Source organism: Bos taurus, chromosome 23 (genome assembly GCF_002263795.3).
Source record: "Bos taurus isolate L1 Dominette 01449 registration number 42190680 breed Hereford chromosome 23, ARS-UCD2.0, whole genome shotgun sequence".
Classification (NCBI taxonomy): Eukaryota; Metazoa; Chordata; class Mammalia; order Artiodactyla; family Bovidae; genus Bos; species Bos taurus.
Window position 1 is genome coordinate 24,071,063 of NC_037350.1, and position 26,431 is coordinate 24,097,493.

Genomic DNA, 26,431 nt, shown 5'->3' on the forward strand with positions numbered 1-26,431 from the left:
TCATTTAACTTCATAAAAAGATGTTTTGTCCCTTTAAAAAAATTACATTCTGGAAATATAGTTTGTCTTTCAAATATGTCTGTTAATTGCTCATAGTGACATAGTGTAAGCTGAAATCAATTGTTCTACATTCAGTACAGTAATTCCTTCTGCTTATAGTTCTTTCAATATTGACACTGAATACAAGTTCTGGAAACAAAATATGGAATAAATACATGAATTTTAAATGACAGAATTAATTAAAATCCTTTACTTTTATTGACATGTACATGACATTTTATAGAAGCTTGGTTGAATAATATTTGCATGTGATCTATATTCAGTTTCATCATATTCATTTTGCATATAGTTTGCATACATTTCAATGTAAAGTAATTTTATACATTCAGAGTTAGATTGCTAAAAGGAAGGGAATCACTCAACTGAATAATCTATGAAAGGGGAGGGTTCTGAAGGACTAAAGCCTCTTGGTACTCAGCAGCCTCTTTGGGCGATGAGATGGGCAAGTCTGCTTCAGAATACAACCTTGGTTAGATTGGCCAAGGCTTTCTCTCTGAGAGACACATGAAGCTCTGTCAGAGACTGGTACCTTCCCTGTACACATCCCCCAAACTCAAGAGATAATGAAAACTACTCCAGCTTCCATCATCCCTCTCAGCTTTAACATCCATAAATATTTACAAATATTGAACGGTCTAGAATTTTAGTTTGTTCAATATCTTGGGGGAAAGGAGTCCTTCAAACATAGAAAATCAGAAATGGGAGACAAGAAGTTCTTTGAAATTACACAGGAACAAGACATTTTAAATTACTTATTTGAAGAAAGGGTAAGTTTTGATACTGCTGGGAAACATTTACTGGGTCCCCTATGTTAATGGTCTGAGTAAGTTTGGGGTTGGCTTTATCTAATCAGCTCATCTTCAGACATAAATGAACCAAGAACTGCTCTCTTTGCCTCTAGAATTTACCCAATTCTCCCATTTTTGGAGGAGGAAAAAAAAGACTGCCTTAACTATGGGTTGGGGATTCTGGCCAGACTCTGAAATCCCAAGACACATCCAAGAGCCCTCCATGTTACTCTGGATAATCTGGTTGCTATTCAGGTCCAAAGAGTCCATTCTGGACTTGGGGATCCTAGATTTTGGTGGCATAGAGTTAATAGGTCAACTCTGGCTGTTCCCAAACAAGCATAGGATCAAACTTGCCTTCCAGAAAGATCAGGGTTTAGCACATAGGGGATGGAAAAGAAGATAGTAGAAATTGAGAGAAGTGTAAAGAAGGTGCAGAAATGACAGCTGGTAGCTGACTTTGGTGGAGAAGGCAATGGCAACCCACTCCAGTACTCTTGCCTGGAAAATCCCATGGATGGAGGAGCCTGGTGGGCTGCTGTCTATGGGGTTGTGCAGAGTCGGACACGACTGAAGTGACTTAGCAGAAGCAGCACCAGCTGACTTTGGGGAAGGGTTAGATAGAAAAAGTCAAGTCGTGGGTGATTTCTAGATTTCTGGCGTGAATGAGGTCATGCCATTGTGTGAGGGCAATGTAATACTGGAAGACAGAAGACATACTTTCTCACTAATGCCTTCAAATGATGACTTTCTGCCATCATCTGAAGGATAAATCTAGTGGAAGCTCTCAGTAGGCAATTCGATAAACAGTATAGAGTTCAGGAAAGATACCTGGGTTGGAATTGGAGGTGGTGAAAGGGAGAGTGTATAGACAGACCCTTAGTAAGCAGTTTTTATATTTCTCAAAAGCCTCAACTACAAATGCTTTTGTACTAAATAATCATAGCTCTCTGAGGACCCAGAGAAGCTAGCATAATGTCCTGGGGAAGGCTGCCTACCTCCTTTCAGAGGCAGCTTTAAGGTCTGAGATGTCAGTAAGACATCTAAAGAATGGACACAGAAATTGAGAACTTTCCCACCAGCTTGTGTAGAGTGAGACATACTTTCTCACTGATGCTCTCAGACAATGACTTTCTGCCAGTAGTATCTCCTCTGGGGCTAATTCCAGGACGTTATTGTTTAAAATTCTGCCATAGAAGAGTGTTTTTCCTTCCTCTGTTCTATCACAAATGTAAGACATCCCTTTCATTTTTCAGAGACTGGAAAATCCTGGTTTAGATAAAAGCTGAGAGCAAGTTCTTATTAGATATTTTCTTTACCTTAGCTGTCTTGGCTTCACTCATTGATACAAAAGATCTTCCAGACACACAGTTGGGCTTGCTTAAAGTATCATTTAGTTTGTACATAAATGGGCCCTCTGCAAATGTGTGAATTGGGTGAAGCTTCCTTTCATATCCTTACTCAACTTATCAACATGGTTAACCCTCTGCTCTGGTTTCCATCTGAACCCTCAGCAACAAAGCCTAGAGAGGCTGCACATGGTATGATCTCTCCCACGCATTATCTTCCCCAAAATGCAGTTCCCTAATAATTCTCTAATAATTAAGTCAGCTGATAATCCACTTGGCCACTTGGTCATCTCTGTTCTCCCAATATAGTTTCCTTCCACTTTTTTATGTGGCTCAGTTATTAAAAGAAAGAAAGAACTGTTGAAAAAATTACTGGGCCCATGGACCATTTCCTTACCCAGACTTGCTATTCTTATATTCTTGTCCTTAACTAAAATATCAGCAAAGCCCAGGAGAACATAATTTCCATGTGTCAGTACTCACGAGGAGCAAAAATGATGTGTTTGCTCAACTATGGACTCCTAATAATGACTGAATTTAAGTTGCGAAATAAAATCAGTTTGTGAAAAATCAGGCAAGTGCCTTATGGTTGGGAGGTAAGCTCTGATAGACCAGAGAGGGGGTCTTCTCTTGTCCTTCAAATATTCCCATAGGATAAAGAAATGTTTGATGCTGGGAGGGATTGGGGGCGGAGGAGAAGGGGACAACAGAGGATGAGATGGCTGGATGGCATCACCAACTCGATGGACGTGAGTTTGAGTGAATTCTGGGGGTTAGTGATGGACAGGGAGGCCTGGCGTGCTGCAACTCATGGGGTCACAAAGAGTCAGACATGACTGAGCGACTGAACTGAACTGAACTGAATACTGCAGAAACAGCTGTAGCCATCCAGATTTTGTCATGATCCCTTCAATAAGAGAAGCCCAAAGAACTGTGGGTAATCATTCTAGAACAGAGGTCCCCAAACCTTTTGGTACTGGGGACCAATTTCATGGAAGAGCATTACATTTATTATGCACTTTATTTCTAATCTAATGCTGCCATTGGTCTTACAGGAGGTTGGAAACCCCTGTGGCCTGGAGGTTGGGGACCTTGTCCTAGAAGAAGCTTAATGCCACTCCCTACTGTAATAAATCAGTCTGTAGTGGGAAGCCTATCCTTTCTCCAGTGGATCTTCCCAACCTAGGAATCGAATCGGGGTCTCCTGTGTTGCAGGCAGATTCTTTACCAACTGAGCTGTCAGGGAAGCCCTTGAATAAATCAGCATTATACCTTTATTAAAATTGCAAAATCAATAAGATAACCAGCTTAAGATAAAAACAAGTAAAAAAATCAGTATTTGGGAACTTATTACTTGCCTAGTATTGGACTAAGATTCATGATTAATAAAAAAGATATGTCAGATATTGTTTCAACCTACATCATTTATATGACTATCTTCCATGTTAAAGTTGAAAAGAAAGAATTCAGAATCCATATTATCCCTTCTGGGCTTCCAAGATAGCACAGTGGTAAAGAATCTGCCTTTACTCAATGCAAGAGACACAGGTTCGGTCCCTGGCTTGGGAAGAGCCCTTGGAGAAGGAAATGGCAAACCACTCCAGTATTCTGGCCTAGAAAATTTCATGGACAGAGAAGCCTAGTGGGTTATAGTCCACAGGGTCACAAATAGTTGGACATGACTGAGCACACACGCGCATATTCTCCCTTCTTAGTCCAAACTGGTCAGGCCTCATCTTCCCTGCTCATATGATCCAGATATATTTTGAACACTATAACTTGCAGCCCAAATGTCCTCACCACTCCTCAATCACAGCTGTTCCTGAACAGCCTCTGGATGTACTGAATGGAGGCAGAATGCCTCGGTGGCACCACAGGAGCCTGGCTTCTTCTGAGAAAGCCCTAGACTGATGTGCCCCTTGCCAAGCTGACTCTGGCCCTGCAAACGCTGCCTCTCTCGTCTGAGGTCTGGGCAGAGCAGCAGCAGCTGATCTTGGCCTGCCAGCTGGTATCTCAGCACCTGCTCCTGGGCCCCCTTCCAGCCCCCACTCTCCTGCAGGTACACCTGCTGAGCAGGAGAGCCTGGAGTACAGGTGTTCCTGGGCGACGTGACACTGGTAATACTGGGAGCAGGCACAGCGGCCTCTTCTCGGCTGCCACCTTCCTCTCGGACCACACGGTGGCTCACCTTCCTTCTGGACACGCCATTCAGGGACTGATGGGGGAGCTGGTTCAGCTTGGCGAGCATGACCTTCATCCTCAAATCTGTGACAGACAAGAAGGAGAAAAAGAAACAGACTTAGTTCTCAATCAGCTGACTGCATGTTTTGCATATTTAACATTCCTGAAAAGATATCACCAAATAATTAAAGACTGAGTTATATCAACTTACCAATTTCTAAATATCGTTGGGAGTACACACTTTTTCAAAAACCCATGTCCCCCACACCCATCAATTAATTAATTGATAATTAATACAAATTGTCTAATACAAATTTGATAATATAGCTTCCCAGAAAAAACTTTTACAATGTTCATAATAAGTCAATCAGGATTTTTCATTGTAAGCATGGCAGCTTAAATACGAAAATTAGGCTAGAATCAGACCTTACTATGTGGATTAACTCACACCTGTATTAATAAATGTAAAACCAGTCTTATTAATACTTTTGACTTTTATGCCAAATTCACAATTTGAATATATTTTATTTTATAAAAACAAACATATGCAGAGATAAATATATAAATAAACAAGTATCTATAAGAGTGTATATATATAATTATTCACCTATAAGAATTATCTTAAACACACCCTCGGCCTGAAATATTTTTTCCACCCTGTCTTTCAAAACCCTCTGCCTTCTTTTACTCACCTCCCCAAATTTCTCTCTTTCTTCAGAAAGTATTTCCTAATTCATGAATGTCTAATTCTCATAATTCATTGGGTATTGAGGGATGTATCAAGCTAGTTTTATAAACAATAAAGTGCTATAGTTCAACTTTAAAATAACTTTATTAAATTATTATTTTTAATCAAATTAAAGGTAATTCAAGATTGTTAATGCCACTCATACATTTACATTCCAGGATGCATTCCTTGAAGAAAGGCTAATAATCATTTAAAGTAACACTATTATAGCAATTATATGCTGGGCACCAGGTTTTATATATATATGTAAATATATATATACATAATTTAATCCTTACAACAACCCTCTGAAGTAAGTGTTATTACCATCTCCCTTTTAGAAGGGAGGCCATTGAGATACAGGCATTAAGTAACTTCTCAAGACCACAGATAACATAATAGCACATCTTACCGTACAGAAGTCAAGATCTATGACTCCAGAGTTGTAGTGAGAGAACCAAACAATGCTGTGTACAAGCAAAGCTAGCAAAGGGGAGTTAAGAAGAATGCTTGGGAAAAAAAAAAAAAAGAAGAATGCTTGGCTAAATACATGCATCAGAGTGTGGCACACGTGGGAATGTCCTCTTCCATGTGCCTTAGAGTAAAATGAAAGGTCAAGAACCACCCTACACCCCTGAGAGGTATGTGGCAGTACTGTCACTGACATTTCCCATCCCTGATTTTCTAATTTCTCATCATCAAATGCATTAACATGAATTTTTATACATACATACTTTTATATACAAGGTCAATGCTAATTGATAAACCTGTGTATTATACCTCTCTCTCAGTTTACTGAGCCTGTCTTGGCTTATGTTAGGAGAGAATCATCAAGTCTGTGTCATAGTGTAAGAGACAATATTATAGCAGAAATATAAATAACATAATATAAATACAAATAACATCATAATATAAATGTGTTTAACCTATATATATCTATATATATATATATATAAACAAGGGCTTCCCTGTTGGCTCAGATGGTAAAGAATTTTCCTGCAAGGCAGGAGACCTGGATTCGATCCCTGAGATGGGAAGACCCCCTGGAGAGGGAAACATAATATACTGCTGGTTTGGAACAGTAAAACAAGATAATCATGTTGTTTATATTGTTTTGATGATGTGTCAGTAATATCCTGTGAAACTCATGTTATCCACATCTTGTCTCCTCCTCCACAGTCATTTCTCCTAGCTTGTAACTGTTATGGTCCCCCTCCCCTAATTATGGGATAATTCTCTTGCTTAGAGCTTCCAGGTTATCCTAGTCTCCCTATGGGACTTCAAATCCTTCCAGAACTGTTCCTTGACAGCTCAAAGGCATTGATTTATGCCTCAGTACTTGTTGACTGGAGTTTCTCATTTGACTTGTGCAACTGTTTCTATTATTGGTCACCTTTCCTTGTATGACAGTCTCATCATTCTCTTAGGACTTTGAGTTCCTTCAGGGAAGGAACTTATTTTGCCATCAACCTTGTCCCTCTATTAAGCCCAGCCCTATGCTGAGTCCTGAGTTTGGTGTCATCTCTATAATTACCACTCCCACCAGGAGGAAAAGACATAGTTTATCAAGATCAGCAAATAACCAAAGAATAGGAATAATAAATTGTCAGGTAGAAGCAAACTTAAAAAAGGAAAATGGGCTTTGAATTCTTATCCCTTGGTAAAACCAATACCACTTCATGTAAGGGGAATCAAACACTGCAAGTCACCTGTTTTCAATCCATTGAAGATATTGTTATCCTATTTTTGAGAGACCGTCTTTGGAAATCTATTCCCCCTTGTTCTTCAAGTCTGCATCTATTCATGAAAGACTAACACGAGCGTAGCTTTCCTTTGCAAGCCCCAAAACATTTAAAAATCTCCCATGAATTATTTACATGGCAGCTCCAATCAGCAACATACCTGACAGACTCCCCAGCCGAAATGAAAGTGCGCTGTGTAAAGGTGTCGAGGGAGGCTGGCCGCCTCCCACTGTGAGGTTATAGACAGAACTAAGTCAGCACACATTATATGTCAGCGCCAACATCAGAAAGAATCCGATCCTTTGATCTTGGACCTCCACAGGAAGCTTAGATCTCAGACAAATTAGATAAAAAATGAATTTATAGCAGATATGTGTCCTAAGGCATTCAGCTGAATGTTTGGGTCTTAGGGAAGGAAGAATAGTGAGTATCAAAACATATGCAACAGCAAGCCTCCTTTCCTCCTCCACCTTGTTGGTGAATCCCCATTAAAATGGAAAGATAGGATTTCACATAGCCCCTCTATGTCTCTTAGAGTCCTGTTGGTGGGTTTGATCAAATTTCAGGGAGACTATGGGCACATATATCTTTACTCTATGAAAAAGAGAAAGGCTTGGTGGTTTGGGGTCCATGCAGGTTCATCCACAGTTGGCTGTAATTTTTCTTAGGTATCCTTAACCTCTTTTGGCTTCTAGAACTTTCTTGGACAACCAATATCCTGAGTCTATGATTTTAAAGATTTGTGTGGATAGTAGTTTTTAGCTGCTTCTTCTTCTTTTTTTTCTTGCTTGCTTTTTGAGCATTCACCAGTTTGCTAAATTTTTTAAGATTCCACATATAAGTGATATCCAACAGTATTTGTCTGACTTACTTCACTCACTCACTGGTTCCTTTGCAATAGGAAAATTAACAATGAATATTCCCCTCCCTCCACACCACTCCCTCTCTATTTTTATAGCCTAGTCTCCATGTGCTGCATTTACTGTAGGATGACTTGGATTCAGTATGAAAGACCCAATATAAGCTCCTCTATCTTGAAGCCTAAATAGGATCTAAAGCAGAATGACAGACAGTGGATCAACCAACATAAAGAATAGACTCCACTTTGGTGGAGAATAAGGGGAACAATAAGGGGAACAGTCCTGCCCACATATTGAAGAAGATATACAAAATAATTAATAAATAACATTAAATTATTAATTGGAAAGAATTACTATTAATGACAAATATAAGTACTGGGCTTCCCTGGTGGCTCAGCAGTAAAGAATTCACCTACCAATGCAGGGTTCAATTCCTGGGTCGGGACGATCCCCTGGAGAAGGAAATGACAACCCACTCCAGTATTCTTATCTGGGAAATTCCATATATGGAGGAACCTGTTGGGCTATAGTCCACTGGGTCACAAGGAATCAGACACAACTTAATGACTGAGCATGCATGCATTATAAATACTATCATCTATAATTTTTCTACATTATTTGTTCTTTTAAATGAAAAATTATTATCTATTTTTAATAAGAAATGCATGATGAATCAAGAAGTATGGACATTTTTAAAAGGTAAAGAAAAAGCACTCTTCATTCCACATTATACCATAAGTGACTCCACTTTATTATTTCTGTAATACTCTAGCAATGCTTATGTTTTAGTAAACCTAATTTAACTCATTAATCTATTCAAAGTTTACTCTGGCAATTTTTTGAAGTATGAATCTAGATTACTAAATGTTCTAAGAAGTCAAGTTTATAGCCCCATTAATAGACGAATGCTTCTGTTTTTCTTTATTTTTATTATCTTCATCATACCTTACATTTCTATACCTAATATCTATATCTATACCTAATTGAGACTATTTCTCCTAATGCTCATATATTCTTGTATCAGTATCACATTGTCTGAAGAATAGTGACGTTAAGTATTGTGTCTCTGGTTGAGCTACCTTTGCCCATTGCCAAAAATTCCATTTCCTGTAAAAAAGTAGTGTTCTGGCATTGATCTATAGTTTCTGAAGAATTTTAGAATCATCTTATACTGCTAGAAAATAATTGAAATGGTGTTAAACACTGAGCCACCAGGGTTTCCTAAATCAAAGTTAATTTAGAAATAAATATGGTCTTTGCAATATTAATTAATCTAATTAGAAACACGCTGTAATTCCCTATGTATTTGTTCTTAAACTCGTCAATGAAATACAGTTTATTTTTTATGTAAGTCCCATATATCTCTTGTTTTTCCCAAAGACAGCATATTCTTTGGTCACTATTGTATATTTATCTTGCTTAACTGTATATCCCTGGCTTATACAATATGATTTTTGCTTAGACTGACATTATATTGACTAATTTACTCAAGCTACTAATAAATATAATAGTTAATGGTTGAATCTTTATCATTAAACAATCTTCTGTAAATCAACATGTATTTTCTCCAAAATTGTCCTCTAAATTTTGCTTTAAATTTGACTGTTTCTTCCCATTCCAAATATATATGTTATAAAATTTTGGCAAGAATGAGTTCTGTACTTTATCATCACTTAAGTAGAAATTCTTCTAATATTCCATTGTTAAAGATGATACTGGGTCTTGGTTGCAAATAGCATTGGAACTCCCCATCTTATTTACCAGGCAGGCTTTTATTCCTGGTAATTTTTTCTTTAAGTTTTCTTTAAGGAATAAGTGATAGATTTTATTTATGTTTTTTCAATTAAGAAAAGATATGTTTTTCATATCTTTTTATTTATGATATGGACATACTATTTATTAATAACTTCCAAATATAGTTTGACTTTCTTGGAAACTTAGGGCAATTTCTGGTCCTGTTTTGCTCTTCTCTGCTTCCAGATGTCTTGAGGTCAGCCCCCTCCTCTCCTCTCCCTGCCATTTCTAGAGATTTGTATTTACAAAAGGTAAATTGATAGTCTTTATTTTACATTCACAAAACACACCATATATAGTCAGTAAGATTTAAATGTGGTAGAGATAAGAAATCCATGAAGTTAATGTTTACAGTTGCACTTGTATGGTATGGAGCTCCTTTTCACCTGTCAGTTTTCCATCAACACTGAGGACATGGATTTCACATACACAAGCACACAAGTGATTAGAGGCCACAGATCAGAGTACTATTTGGAGAAGGCAGCACTGAGGTCTCCAGCAATAACTACCACAAAGACAGAGGGAGTCATCAGGAACACAGGGAGAGGGAACTCGGGTGGCCGGCAGACAGCATCACCTAGAAGGAAGGCATCACATTTTGCTCACTGCTAAGACCCCAAATTCAGACTGAAATTGAAGAAAGTAGGGAAAACCACTAGACCATTCAGGTATGACCTAAATCAAATCCCTTATGATTATACAGTAGAAGTGAGAAATAGATTTAAGGGCCTAGATCTGATAGATAGAGTGCCTGATGAACTATGGAATGAGGTTCGTGACATTGTACAGGAGACAGGGATCAAGACCATCCCCATGGAAAAGAAATGCAAAAAAGCAAAATGGCTGTCTGGGGAGGCCTTACAAATAGCTGTGAAAAGAAGAGAAGCGAAAAGCAAAGGAGAAAAGGAAAGATATAAGCATCTGAATGCAGAGTTCCAAAGAATAGCAAGAAGAGATAAGAAAGCCTTCCTCAGCGATCAATGCAAAGAAATAGAGGAAAACAACAGAATGGGAAAGACTAAAGATCTCTTCAAGAAAATTAGAGATACCAAGGGAACATTTCATGCAAAGATGGGCTCAATAAAGGACAGAAATGGTATGGACCTAACAGAAGCAGAAGATATTAAGAAGAGGTGGCAAGAATACACAGCAGAACTGTACAAAAAAGATCTTCATGACCCAGATAACCATGATGGTGTGATCACTGACCTAGAGCCAGACATCCTGGAATGTGAAGTCCAGTGGGCCTTAGAAAGCATCACTACGAACAAAGCTAGTGGAGGTGATGGAATTCCAGTTGAGCTATTCCAAATCCTGAAAGATAATGCTGTGAAAGTGCTGCACTCAATATGCCAGTAAATTTGGAACACTCAGCAGTGACCACAGGACTGGAAAAGGTCAGTTTTCATTCCAATCACAAAGAAAAGCAATGCCGAAGAATGCTCAAACTACCACACAATTGCACTCATCTCACATGCTAGTAAAGTAATGCTCAAAATTCTCCAAGCCAAGCTTCAGCAATATGTGAACCGTGAACTTCCTGATGTTCAAGCTGGTTTTAGAAAAGGCAGAAGAACCAGAGACCAAATTGCCAACATCCACTGGATCACAGAAAAAGCAAGAGAGTTCTAGAAAAACATCTATTTCTGCTTTATTGACTATGCCAAAGCTTTTGACTGTGTGGATCACAATAAACTGTGGAAAATTTTGAAAGAAATGGGAATACCAGACCACCTGACCTGCCTCTTGAGAAATCTGTATGCAGGTTAAGAAACACCAGTTAGAACTGGACATGGAACAACAGACTGGTTCCAAATTGGGAAAGGAGTATGTCAAGGCTGTATATTGTCACCCTGCTTATTTAACTTATATGCAGAGTACATTATGCGAAATGCCAGGCTGGATGAAGCACAAACTGGAATCAAGACTGCTGGGAGAAATAACTTCAGATATGCAGATAACACCATCCTTATGGCAGAAAGCGACAAAGAACTAAAGAGCCTCTTGATGAAAGTGAAAGAAGAGAGTGAAAAAGTTGGCTTAAAACTCAACATTTAGAAAACTAAGATAACGGCATCTGGTCCCATTACTTCATGACAAATAGATGGGGAAACATTGGAAACAGTGAGAGATTTTTTTTAGGGGGCTCCAAAATCACTACAGATGGTGACTGCATCCATGAAATTAAAAGATGCTTACTCCTTGGGAGAAAAGCTGTGACCAATCTAGACAGCTTATTAAAAAGCAGAGACATTACTTTGCCATCAAAGTTCCATCTAGTCAAAGCTATGGTTTTTCCAGTAGTCACGTATGGATGTGAGAGTTGGACTATAAAGGAAGTTGAGCGCCAAAGAATTAATGCTTTTGAACTGTGGTGTTGGAGAAGACTCTTGAGAGTCCCTTGGACTGCAAGGAGATCAAACCAGTTATTTCTTAAGGAAATCAGTCCTGAATATTCATTGGAAGGACTGATGCTGAAGCTGAAACTCCAATACTTTGGCCACCTGATATGAAGAACTGACTCTTTTGAAAAGGCCCTGATGCTGGGAAAGATTGAAGGCGGGAGGAGAAGAAGATGCAGAGGTTCAGTTGGTTGGATGGCATCACCAACTCAATGGGCATGGGTTTGAGTAAGCTCCAGGAGTTAGTGATGGACAGGGAAGTCTGGCATGCTGCAGTCCATGGGGTCACAAAGAGTTGGACATGACTGAGCAACTGAACTGAACTAAACTGAAGACCCCAAAAGATGTGCAGCCATTATCCTGTTGTTAATCTTATGAACCAGAATAAAATTTCTCCATCTCTTTTAGAGGAGACGAAGGGCCTTATTTTTTTCAGCTGTTGTAGGAATTGCTGGAATCCAGGGGTCTCTGAAAAGGGGAGGGGGGATGGAGATGGACCCATTCTCTCTCTGCCTCACCATTCAGTCAACAGTTCAGTTCAGTTTATTCACTCAACAATGGTCATCAATGGTCTCCTGTTATAATGCCCCCTGGCATTAGAAAAGATGCAGACCTAATATGGAGGCATCTGGACAAGATGAACACAAATAATTATATTACATATAAAAGGTGTTAAGTGAATAAAAGAGAAGTGTCACAAAAGTTGAGAAAAGGGGACTATTCCTTCTAGATAGCTGAATTTTATTTTATTTTATTTTACTTTACAATATTGTAGTGGTTTTGCCATACATTGACGTGAATCGGCCACAGGTGTACACGTGTTCCCAATCCTGAACCCCCCTCCCCCTCTCCTTCCCCATACCATCCCTCTGGGTCATCCCAGTGCACCAGCCCCAAGCACCCTGTCTCATGCATCGAACCTGGACTGGTGATTTGTTTCACATATGATAATATACATGTTTCAATGCTATTCTCCCAAATCATCCCACCCTAGCCCTCTCCCACAGAGTCCAAAAGACTGTTCTATACATCTGTGTCTCTTTTGCCATCTCGCATATAGGGTTATCGTTACCATCTTTCTAAATTCCATATATATGTGTTAGTATACTGTATTGGTGTTTTTCTTTCTGGCTTACTTCACTCTGTATAATAGGCTCCAGTTTCATCCACCTCATTAGAACTGATTCAAATGTATTCTTTTTAATGGCTGAGTAATATTCCATTGTGTATATGTACCACTGCTTTCTTATCCATTCATCTGCTAATGGACATCTAGGTTGCTTCCATGTCCTGGCTATTATAAACAGTGCTGCGATGAACATTGGGGTACACGTGTCTCTTTGAATTCTGGTTTTCTCGGTGTGTATGCCCAGCAGTGGGATTGCTGGGTCATAAGGCAGTTCTATTTCCAGTTTTTTAAGGAATCTCCACACTGTTCTCCATAGTGGCTGTACTAGTTTGCATTCCCACCAACAGTGTAAGAGGGTTCCCTTTTCCTCACACCCTCTCCAGCATTTATTGCTTGTAGACTTTTGGATCGCAGCCATTCTGAGTGGCGTGAAATGGTACCTCATTGTGGTTTTGATTTGCATTTCTCTGATAATGAGTGATGTTGAGCATCTTTTCATGTGTTTGTTAGCCATCTGTATGTCTTCTTTGGATAATGTCTGTTTAGTTCTTTGGCCCATTTTTTGATTGGGTCATTTATTTTTCTGGAATTGAGCTGCAGGAGTTGCTTGTGTATTTTTGAGATTATGGTTATGTGAGAGAAGTGTGTCTTGAAACCAAGATTCTTAAGTTATGTACAGAGAACAGTGTCCTAGAGGGAAAAGAGAGGGAATAGATGATGGGCATCTGTAAGGAGTTTGTTAACTGAGACTGAACTGAAGATGCAGCTGGCAAATGGAGTAGGTAGAGGGAACGGGGTGTAAACCAAGACACTGCAGAGGTGGAATCGATAAAACTAGCAAGCCACAAGGCAAGGGCGTAATGGAAGGCCAAGGGTTAAGGATAACTCTGAGGTGTCTAGCCTGGGAGGTTTTGGGGGCTATTCGCCAAACTAGGGGAACAAGGAAACAATTGCAGAAGAATGGTACAAAACTGAGTTTCCACAGAGCATAGCAGGACTCCTTCTCGGTTCTTCTGTGGACCCCGAGTGTGTGCAAACCCTACAATTAAGCCTTTAGCAAATGGGATTTGAAGCAGTGTGATATGATTTAGGAACTAGAGAGACTAAACATGTAACTTAGGATAATGAAAGTCTTTCTCTCCTTTAGCAGTATGCTGATTGCTTTACACTTTTTTGTTTATCACCTGGAGTTTTTCATTTTCCCCAAAATATTATTCTCATGTCCCCATCATATTAGAAAGCCATAAAGAATTGGTGGCCAAGTATCATTTCTTTGTAACTTTGCAGAGAGAGGACCTTAAAAGGTATAAAAAAATCAGGAAATAAATACATACTTATTTCATCTGTATTGGAAGATGAAATTTAAGCTCATTCATTTTTAACAGGTGATGACAAGCAATCCTATTGGAAGAAACGGTGCAGGTGAGTGTGTGTGAAGGTGTTAGACCAGTCCCAGGAATTGCTGGTGGAGGTTAGTGTGAGTAGGGGCAAGCGGGTGGAATCCAGAGTAAGACTAGACAGACAAGGTAGAGTCAGGTCTTGGAGAGCTGAGTCCTAATAACAAGACCAATAATAAATAACACACACAGCATACACACTGTGCCAGACATCTCTCCATGCTTATAGTGACAGTCACTCAATCAGCATCACAACATCTGAGTATGGGTGATATTGTTAGGACAATTCTCATGATGAGGAAATCAAAGTGCACAGAGAGGACAGTTGACCCTCTTGAGGCCATGAAGTAAAGTCAACAAGGGAATCAGATTAAACTCAGTCGTGCCTATGCCCAGTTTTATGCTTTTAATTGTCAACTTCTCCTGCCTCTCCAACTGAGGTTGGTAATTCATTAAATCTTGTGAATAGCAGAATGACAAAAGCTGATGTGAATTTTAAAAACTGGCTCAGATGCTCCCTATGTCAAAGGCCCTGGTAAAAGTAAAATTCAAGGGATAGATACATGCTTTACTCCCTTCCCTGCTGCGTACATACAATTTTTGGTAAAAGCCGTAACATGATAAATTTACAGTCTGTATCTACTATACAGCAGAAATGCTCGATTCTATCAGCTAAATATTTGATGGTGATGCTTGGCGTTTGCAAAATGCTTATGAGAGAGACAGGCCAATCACTTGATCAGCAAATGCCACCAGTTTAAAAACACAGAAGGAAGAGGAAATTAGAGTGTCATGGTAATAATAAAAGAAAACCAAATTTATTTAAACCTAGCAGTAATTAGGTATTTATAGCTGGTAATAGTTTCCAAAGAAAGGCAGGAGATGTCTCATTATTTCCTTTGGAAACAATGTTCTTATGATGTGGACAAAGCTTAGAAGATAAGAAAACAAATCCACTTTGATCCCCAGGGGAGCATTTGGAACACACATCTTTCTGTCTTGAACTTGGATGTCCTAATAAAATGGCCTCTTTCGTTCTCCCATCTATCTCTTCAATCTAAACTCATCCACAGGAGCCCTATCCCTTGTTTCATTCCTGATAATTTATTAATAAGCCACCACATAAAAAATGTCCCTTAATAAAACATCCAAGCATTGTGGACTGCGTAATGTAGTTAATTTAAAGCTGGGAAACTGAGATTCATGTAGATGGTCATATTAGATTAGGGGAAAGATTAGCATCACTCCTGCTGTTTGCTGGAGAACACAGCTGAATATGCCGTTCTTCACAGAGCTGCATTCTGAGGACCATTTTCATGTCCTGAATTTGCATGCCATGTTATGGACAAGCTTCTGGAAACCAAAATCAAAGTAGTCTTAGATGGAATCTAGAAAAGAGTTTCTGCCCCCCTCTCTCAAACTCCATTCTTCACACTCCCACCCACTCATATTTCCTACTACTTTCTGATGCAGGTCAGGAGCTGGATGGAAAATGGATGGCTAATTTCATAGGAAACTTAAAAAAAAAAACCCTCATTTCCTCTGTGGGAAAAAAATGCAAACGGGCAAGCAAACCGATATAGAGATACACACACAGTCACCAGAGTTCATTAAACTCGTTAGAAGCAGAATGACGTCAGACTGCTATGGTTTGGTTAAACATCCACTCAGAACCAGTAAGATTTGGATTCTGTTTCAAGCAGAAAATATCATGATAATTAGTTATTACTTAGAAAACAAGCAATATTTTTCTCTTTAGAGCATAGGTTTCAAAATTCAGATCTATGGAAGTTATTTAGTATTTTTCATACACCATATTCATACTTGGCAAATCTATCTTGTGTTCTGCCCATTGTCTTTGTAATTTCTGTGTCCTCAAAAACACAGAACATTGGTCCGAAACAAATGCTTATCTTTTCTCTGCTTGGCAGCAATTCTAATGGCCATTTAACAACATAACAAGCAAAAATCATCTGGCATCATGCACAATGTAGTCAAATAATACCTTTCACAAAAAGTACGACTATGCAGCAAAGCAGAGCTTAACAAAGCTGACATTTCTTGAGGGTTCTATATTCCATCTAATTTGCATAGTTGGTATTGGGCAACTCCAGGCCCTTCCTTCCAGATTCAATTATGTTGCCAAACTGGCAGCTTTGCAATAGCTGAGGGAAAGATTATATGCCTATACTCTGGTTTTCCTTTTCTTCATGTAATGAATTCAAATGTTAAACCAATAATCTTCTAGTAAGAAAAAACGTATATGAATGTCAACTCGAATCATTGGTTAATAGCTGAGTGAATCAGCTGGACTTGTGTATTCTTTTGCTGGGGTATAATTTCCTTGAGAAGAAATAACAAAGGCTAAAGAAGGGTCTATAAACTAAATTGATTCAGAAACTGAGAGCCAGCAGGAGGCTACAGTTCATACACCATGGGTCTGTTTCTCTTTGTGGGAATTATCCTATTGTTTAAGCTTACCTTCTGCCATCATGGTGACTTCTTTTTCAGTCTCTACTTGTGACCCCTGGTGTTTGGGTGAGACATGGCTGTGATTCCTTTGATCACTAGTCTGAGTTTCAGAAATCTCTTCGTTTTTAATTTCTAAATTAATGAAAAAAATAAGTGTTTTTTTTTAAGAATAAAATGACATATTTATTGCAAATGAGCCTTAAGTATTAGGATATTTCTTTTGTCCACTCCCCCCAAACCATTGTGATAAATGTGCAGCAAAATGCACACAATATCCCAGAGCTTAAGGAATACTAAAATAAAATCCCATATACTGACCACTACATGGAGGATTAAAACTACTGTCCAATATGGTGGCCACTACATGTGGTGACTGAATATGTGAAATGTGTCTGTAAACATAAAATACACACTTGATTTTTCAAAAATGCATGACACCTAATATTTTTATATTCATTACATGTTGAAATATTATCTTGGTATTTTAGGTTTGTTGTTCACTAGCATTGCTAAGGCATGTCCGACTCTTTGAGAACCCATGGACTGCAGCATGTCAGGCTTCCCTGTCCTTCACCATCTCTCAGAGTTTGCTCATACTCATGTCCATTGAGTCCATGATGCCATCCAACCATCTGTCGCCCCCTTCTCCTGCCTTTAATCTTTCCCAGCATCAGGGTCTTTTCCAATGAGTCGGCTCTTCACATCAGGTGGCCAAAGTATTGGAGCTTCAGCTCCAGCTAATTTTAGGTTAAATGGCTACTAGAAAATGACACTACCTGCCTCGTCATATAACCATGAACATGGTTTATGTTATCTTTCTGTTGACCAGAGTGGCTATAGAATGTTCCTAGTACAGTAAGTGCCCTACACTTGAACCTTCAAGTTGCAGACTTTCAAAGATTCGAACATGTGTTTGAGTGTCCAATCACAGAAGTTAGGTCACGTGTCTGGCATACTTTGTCACATTATTGCATTCTCTGCAAGTGCTTGTGCTCTTGTGTGCTTTCCTGCCCAGTACTGTATAGAGTACAGTAGTACAGTATCTTTGTTTCAAGCCAGATCTTTAAGCGGACGACTTCAATGAACTTTTTGCTATGCAACACAAGGAGCTTACTAATGAAGACCTGATGGAGTCGGAGCCCCAGAGAAAGGACGAAAGGAGACAAGAGGAATAAGTAACTGAAGAACCAAAGAGATTCATGATGCAGGAAATGGCCAGGGGATTTTCTTTATTTGAGGAGGCACTGTTAGCATTTGAGGCACAGGACCTGAACATACAACAGTACACGAAGGTTGCAGAAGCTGTTCAGAATGCAATCCAGTGGGCTAGTGTCATCTATGATGAGAAAAAAAGAGCTACTATCCAGATATCACTGGATCCTTTTTCCAAGAGGGTAGATAGAGTTGAACCCACCAAGGAACCAGAAGCTGTGCCATCAACATCAGGGTTTCATGAAATTGCAGCTTACCCTCTAACTCCTAATGCTAAAGATCCTTTAGCTCTACCACCTCCCACCTCCTCTCTCTCCTTCAGTCAGTAACTCTTCTTGCCAGTTTACTCAATGCCAGCCCCTGTATGCCAGCCGTTGTACTACTGTATTTTTCAAGGTACTATAAGATTTTAAATGCTTTATTTTTTGTGTTTGCGTTCTATGTATTTTGTGTGAAAATTATTAGAAACCTATTACAGTAAACTGCAGTACTATATAGCCAATTGTGTTAGCTGGGTATCTAGGCTAACTTGGTTGGACTTACAAATTTGACTTACGAAAGTGCTCTTGGAAGAACTCATCCATATGTGGGGACTTACTGTATTTTTTTCAGGTTTTATTTAGAAATAATTATAGATTCACAGAAAGTGTCAAAGAAACATACAGGGATGACCTATGTACTTCCACTTAGCCTTCTCTTCACATCAACAACTTACATTAACTGTAGTATGACATCAAAACTAGGAAACTGGCATCAGTTTATATCTTCAGTCAGCTCTTGACTGAGTGATGCTTTAATTCATTCATTCACTAAATATATTAATAAAAATACATTTACATTCTTCATGCCAGACACTGTTCTAGGCACTAGAAAGTCAATTGTAAGTATGAAAGATCAGGTCCCTGCCCTTCCCTGATGGCTCAGATGGTAAAGCGTCTGCCTGCAGTGCAGGAGACCTGGGTTCGATCCCTGGGTTGGGAAGATCCCCTGGAGAAGGAAATGTCAACCCACTCCAGTACTCTTGCCTGGAAAATTCCATGGACTGAGGAGCCTTGTAGGCTACAGCCCATAGGGTCGCAAAGAGTTGGACACGACTAAGTGACTTCACTTTCACTTTGGATGGCAGATGATAAGCAAATAAATTATAATATAACATCAGATAATGCCATGCCAAGAGACATGATGATTGTTTCAAGAAAAAGCACTTTTGTGATTGATTTGAGCAAAACTGATTGATTTTTTTTTTCATGAAACACCATTTTCACATTGAAAGCACTTGAAAGAAAAACTGAAAGATAAATTATGGTTATTCAAAATTGGATATTCGAGAGATTTCTTTTATAAGTAAATGAAGTAAGCCTGTAACTTTAAAGAAATAATTGATAGAATTTGTCATCAGTGATAGAAATCAAGCTCACATTGGAAATTTTAGAAGTTTAGAAAACATTGTTATAAACTACCATGAGCTTTACAGAATTTCTAATTCTATTGATATTAACATGTAATTTTTTTTAAATTGTAGAATGAAATATATTAATATCAACATTTGGTATATCTATATAACTCAGTGAAACAACATTTACCAAATGGCCAAAACATAATTTTTCAAAATCACCTGTGGGCAAAATTCAAAGTACAAGGTAGACTTGTGCATTTTCATGTAACAGAATAAAAAAGTATATTGAGATGTACCTTTAAGTAACTATCTCTGGTCTAGTTTGGGTGCAGCAACAAATAAGAATGTCTGCTGTATATGTAAAAGTTATTAAAATATTCTTCCTTTTCCTATGAGGTATCTATTTGAGGCTAGAATTTTCTTCAGATACTTCAGTCAAAACAATGCATTGCAACAAACCAAATGCAGAAGCTCCTAAGAGAATCCAGCTGACTTTTCTTAAATCAGACATTAAAGAAGTTTGTAAAAAATACCATTCTTTTCACTATACACATTCTACAGCACAATTTTTAAGCTAAAAATATGAAGCTTGGCTCAAAATAAAGAGCATCTAGTAGAATTTCCTTCTCCAGCTTCTCTCAGAAATCCAATCACAGTGAACAGTCTGGTGGTGGCACCCTACTTTCTGCTATTTCCTTTCTTAATTTTTCACTTTCTCTCTTTGCCTCTCCTCATTCTGCCTTTTTATACTCACTCTTCCTTATCACTTTGTTTTCCTAGTATCTCCTAATACCACAAGGGTTTTATCCATGTCTATATCCCATCTCACCACCCCAAAAAAGAAAAAAAAAAGATCAGATCCTGGGAAAATGCCCAAGGACACAGTTTCTATGCTCCTAGGGAAAAAGAGGCGAACAAACAAAAAACCCAAGCACTCTCTTCCTTCTTCTGAAAAAGAAAACTATTTCCCCTTGATTGTAGAATCTGCCTTTTGGAAGGTCACCTGGGCTGTACCACACAGTGCTTCAGAGACTGGGCTCCAGCGAGAGCCTAACCACCTGGTTTGATCCTGTGGTGAGACCTTGGGAAAGTCACTTTGCTTTTTTGTGCTTCATGTGCCATGTCTGAAACACAGACAGAGTACTCGGTACCTATTTGACAGAGCTGTTCTGAAGACTGAATGAATTCAAGTCTCTAAAGTACTTAGAACGCAGTCCATAATGAGTATTCAAAAAATAAGAGCTGTCGCTATTATTATTGTTATTATATATTATTAATATTGTTGCTGTTATTTGGGATTAGGCAATCCTTGTCTCTATAAATTGAGCAATTTGGCTGCACCCTGTTTCATATGTTGTTACTGCTGCTAAGTCGCTTCAGTCGTGTCCGACTCTGTGCGCCCATAGACGGCAGCCCACCAGGCTCCCCCGTCCCTGGGATTCTCCAAGCAAGAACACTGGAGTGGGTTGCCATTTCCTTCTCCAATGCATGAAAGTGAAAAGTCAAAGTGAAGTTGCTCAGTTGTGTCCGACTCTTAGCAACCCCATGGACTGCAGCCCACCAGACTCCTCCATCCATGGGATTTTCCAGACAAGAGTACTGGAGTGGGGTGCCATTGCCTCCTCCAGAGGCTCATAAAATATGTTTCTTTGCAGGAAGAAAAGGAATAGTTAGTATATTATACATAATGGTATATTTTTTCAGATATTTTTATTCAAAAACAATCTACATACTTCTGGTTTTGCTTTTCTTGAACCAACAGCATACGAGGCAGCACAGAGCCAGCCACGAGACCCCTGAGCACAAGGAGGCAGCCATGATAATGGTGGATCTCTCGGACGGAGTCGCAGGTAAGACAGCAAACGACCTGGAGCGAGCTGTAAAATTGACCCCTGTTCAGAAAAACAAATAAATACAAAATAATAATAAGATGCTAATATAATAAAATATTGTGGAAGAGATATGGTTAAAACAGTACCTGGCACATAGTTGGTTCAATAAATATTTATTGAATTAGATGATTAAATATATGAATCAATAATAAATGCAAGACTCCTATTTCTGATGAACTGAAAGATTCCAACAATATCATATGACTGTTATTTCCAGTTCTGTTCATTACAATGGGAGAATTCTTCCAATGCTCTCGTATTTTCAGACCTACTTCCTCCACCAGTGCAAAACTGAAGATTCACTCTTTCAATTCAGTTCAGTCGCTCAGTCGTGTCCGACTCTTTTCGACCCCATGAATTGCAGCACGCCAGGCCTCCCTGTCCATCACCAACTCCCAGAGTTCACCCAGACTCACGTCCATCGAGTCAGTGATGCCATCCAGCCATCTTATCCTCTGTCATCCCCTTTTCCTCCTGCCCCCCAATCCCTCCCAGCATCACAGTCTTTTCCAATGAGTCAACTCTTCGCATGAGGTGGCCAAAGTACTTTATGCTCCACTAATTAGAACAGAGAGGAAGGAAGGGAGGGAGGAAGGAAGGAAACTGTAACTGAGATAAAACATCCAAAGCATTATGCTGAGTGAGTGAAGTCCATTTCCAAAGGGTACTTATGATGTGTGTTAAGTGTTAGTTGCTCAGTTGTGTCCGAATCTTTGCAACCCCATGGGCTGGGAGCCCACCAAGCAAGAAAACTGGAATGGGTTTCCAGTTTTCTGGAATTCCAGTGGGATTCCAGTTTTCTGGAAACTTCTCCAGGGGATCTTGCCGACCAGGGATCGAACCTGGGTCTCCCGCATTGCAGCAGATTCTTTTACTATCTGACCCACAAAGGAAGCCCTGTATATAGGATATGATTCCATTTATATGATATTTTAGAAAAGACAATTATAGAGATAGAAATCAGATCGGAAGTTGCAGGGATTAGTGGGAGGATGAGAGGACAGAGGAAAAACATAAAGGAGACCTTTGGGAAATGTTCTGTATCCTGATTGTGGTAGTGATTATATGAATCTCTCTCTCTCTCTTTCTCTTTCTCTCTCTCTCTCTCTCTCTCTCTCTCTCTATATATATATATATATATTTGAATTTATAAAATAACCTACCAAAAAGATCATTTTTACTGTATGTTATTTCAAAAATAGAAAGTTTAAGACTTTGCCTATAATTTTGGGAATGATAGATAGGTTCATTATCTTAACTGTGGGGATGGTTTCATGGACATATAGATTCATCAAAGCTTATTTAATAGTACACTTTAAATATGTATAGCTTATCATACGTCAACTATATCTCCAGACAAAAGTTAAAGAAAAACACTTGCTTGTGAACATATATTAGTTAATAACCGGTGTTTTTGAGTAGCTCATTCAAAACAAACAAACCCCCAAATCTCTGCTTTCATCTGAATAATTCAGGCAAAAACAGAGCTTTTATTTCATCGACTGAAGGAAACACTGTTTTCTTTGCTGCGCTTTCCTTGGGCTGAACCTGACACTGGATTGGAAGTCACAGTTAGATCCCTAGTCTCTTGACTCCTGGCTGACTTGGTCCCAAAACTACTATAACAAAATTATCTAGAAATGCTTCTCTTGTGTGTACATCTTATACTTGAGCCATAGTTGGCTTGTTTGTTATCAATTAGTTGCTTTTTATGGACAACTGAATAAGCTAATTCTAGCCCAGAGACAGAGGGATGGATTTTACTAGGGATTCACAGAAGTAAAAAAACAAAATTCTTTATTCTTTTATCCATTTTCCAATAACTGCTCAGTGATTGTTTACTTCAGCAAGTAGACAAGTTACTGTTCTCATTCTTAAGATATTTACAAGCTAATAAATGAAATAGGAAACACATACAAATGTAATACAAATTAGAACGTGACTCATGCCACCAGAATGATGCAAGTCATTTGCTTTGGAAGTTTATTTTCCATTGATATGCTTGGGGAAAGCATTTCATAGGAAGGAATATCTAGGTGGGGATGTGAAAGTTGAATAAATAAAGACAGAAAAGAGAAAAAACGATCTATACTGAAAAAAATTACTGCCAAGAAATACCAGGAATTAATGAAGGAAAAATGTGAGGCAAATTTGGGTGGGCATTACATGTCAAAAGCCAAAAGACCTGTGACAACATTCTGAAGTCAATGTCATAAATGGAAAAATTCTGAGTGAAGAAGTGGCTTGAGCCACCTGAGATATAGAAGAATAGGCCATGGCAGTGTTTAGAACACAGATAATGACACAGAGGCTGAAATCAGGCCTAAGGTTTGTAAGGCTAGAGCAGTAACCTGGGTCTAAGGGTGGAGACTACCAGTTTTTAAATATTTTCAACAAATGCAATCTTAGATAGAATCTCGGTATACTCAGCTATTCATAAACAAATATTTATTTGTGCCTATGATGTGCCGGGGATGTAATGCTGAGCTAGGCAGCTTCCTGTCCTTTTTGGAATTTAGGTTCTAAGGCAGAATAGAGCAGGCAGGCAATAGACAGACAAGCAAATACTCAGATACTCTTGACACCAGGAAGTGAGGAATTCCCAGCTGAAGACCGAGAATGGCTGGAGATGGGAGGAACAAGATTGGGATGGTGGTGTAGACAGAGTGAGGCAGAAAAGAGCGCTCTGAGGAGATGACATTTGAGGAGAACCCTGGGTGAACTGGTGAGTAAGACATGTGAATTTAGGGAGGAGGAATATTCTAGACTCAGAAATAGCAACTGCAGTTGGGTCAGGTGGCAGAATGCATTCCATCTCCGCCCGGCAGCCCTGGAGAGCCCTCTAATAGTCCCAGGGCCCCAGGAAATGGTTAAAGAAACCACAGCCTAGACAACAGTAACGACAATGCGTGTGGAAAGGCTGGGCGGGAAGTCAGTAGAACAAACCTACAGACACCTTGCCCTCTGGGGAATGTCTCAGGAAGTTCAGAAATGGATAAATGAGCTGGATTAGTCCACATGTTAGAAAGACTTATGAGGATTCCATACATACTTGCAGTTTCTCAGTTCCTCAATTTTCAGAAATGGATAAATGAGCTGGATTAGTCCACATGTTAGAAAGACTTATGAGGATTCCATACGTACTATGCAGTTTCTCAGTTCCTCAATTTTCATATTTCCAAAATAGCATAGTGATTATAGTCAATGATACCGAATAATAAACTTCAAAGTCACTAAGTGAGTAGGTCTTAACTGTTCTCAGAACAACAACAAAAAGAATGACAATTATGTAATGTGATATAGATGTTAGCTAACACTACAGGGGTAATCATATGGCAATGCATAAATATATTAAACCAACATACTGTTCACCTTAAACTTCTACAGTGTTATGTCAATGGTACCTCAATAGAAAATAAATATATACATGTATATTAAAAGAACTAAGTCCTTAATTATATCTTTGATGCATCTACAGAGCTGAAGAAATGTATGTCTTTGTATGCAACAATTAATGAAACATTGATTAAAGTGACATCTATTTCCATTAAAAAAAATAAAGACATGGACAATCTTGGAAACTTTAGAAAGACAGTTGGTCAATCGCCATGATCTAAAATCAGGAATCACATTTGCCATTATCTGCTATCTCTGGACATTAGTAGATATTGAATTTTGTCCCTTTTCTTCATTTTAAGAAAAATAAATAAATATGAGACAAAACATAATAAAATAGGAATAAAGATGAGTTCCTCTCTCTAAGGGATAAGAGGGAAAATAATGAAAATGATTGCAATCCTCTGTTTGATTCAAAAATGAAACAACAATAACAGATCCATGAATAAATGCTTGTCACAGCTCTTCTATTAGAGCTTGTCACTGATTGGTCTATCCATGTAAGGACAGGCCAGGATAAGCTGCTTTCCCAAATAATTCCAGCCCTAGACATTGATACACCTGGAAACAAGCAGTCACTCTCAGGAGCTATACTGTTAATGAACATGAGGTTATGGGGTCACCAGAAGGGCAGGCCTTCTGATGTTTTCTATTTCTTCTTCATCTCTTCTGTCCTCATTTAAACAGAGCCTCGCCTCACCTTGTAGAATGTCTTGAAAATGACTAAGAATAATTTAAGGAAAATGATAAAAAAATGCAAGACAATTCCTCAGTTAGGGGACTTTGCAAGCTGTAGGTAGAAATTAAAGGAAGCAGTAGGCCAGTAAATGTGAATACCAAGGCCAGCTCAAAATCACAGAGTCACCAGGAAGCTTCTGTCTATGCTACAGTTTACATTTGGTTTTATAACATATGCCTTCAAATAACCTTGATGAAGTATTTAGTCTTAGTTAACTACTGAGAAAACTGTAGGGTAATGGCCTTTTAAATATCCAACAAGCTGGGACCAAAATATCCAGCTCTGAATGTGTTACCCTTCAAAATATATCTTTGGGAATCCCACAGTCAAGGCACTGAACACTGTCCATGAATCTGTCCTTTCATTAGGACAACATCACAGATATCAAAAGAATAGCTGTCTTACAAAATTAACAATACTACCCGATCCCAAATGATAGTCTCTTTGGGAAGAAAACGGTTTAAAACTTGGAACGAGAGGGGGAAAAAAAAGATTACAGATCTTATCAATGTCATAAAAAAGGATCAAATTCTCTGGAACACCCTTTTTTGAACTTAATGTTTAACATTTAGGGGCCAGTCTTGTGAATTTGTAGAACACTGGGTAAATTTAAAATGATTTTCATCCAGTAAGAATCTAAGTGATATTCGTAGACACACAACTCAGAAAAGATTAGAGTTTGGTTGCCCTGTATCCAATATAGCAAACTGATTTCAGAAATCTTTTCTTTCCAGGCTACATGAACTATATACCTTGCTATCCTCCTGCTTCCCACATTAAAAAGTTAAATAACTTGTTGACAAGTGTTCATAATACATTTTCATGAGAGCCATATTTTTAACTTTTTGAAAGTATACCATGGTTTGAATTTAAGTTTCATGAAGGAGAACTCATA

General features: G+C 38.7%; 1 protein-coding gene across 1 annotated transcript in view; it reads right to left on the reverse strand.

Annotated features, from left to right (window-relative positions):
* Window positions 1-220: 220 nt before the first annotated feature.
* Window positions 221-26,431, reverse strand: part of PKHD1 (PKHD1 ciliary IPT domain containing fibrocystin/polyductin) — a 441,675-nt gene continuing 415,464 nt past the window's right edge. Inside the window, 3 exon segments of the mRNA XM_002697311.6 lie at window positions 221-4,462; window positions 16,911-17,033; window positions 21,243-21,401. Coding sequence (XP_002697357.3) covers window positions 4,008-4,462; window positions 16,911-17,033; window positions 21,243-21,401 — 737 coding nt within the window. The 3' untranslated portion in view covers window positions 221-4,007.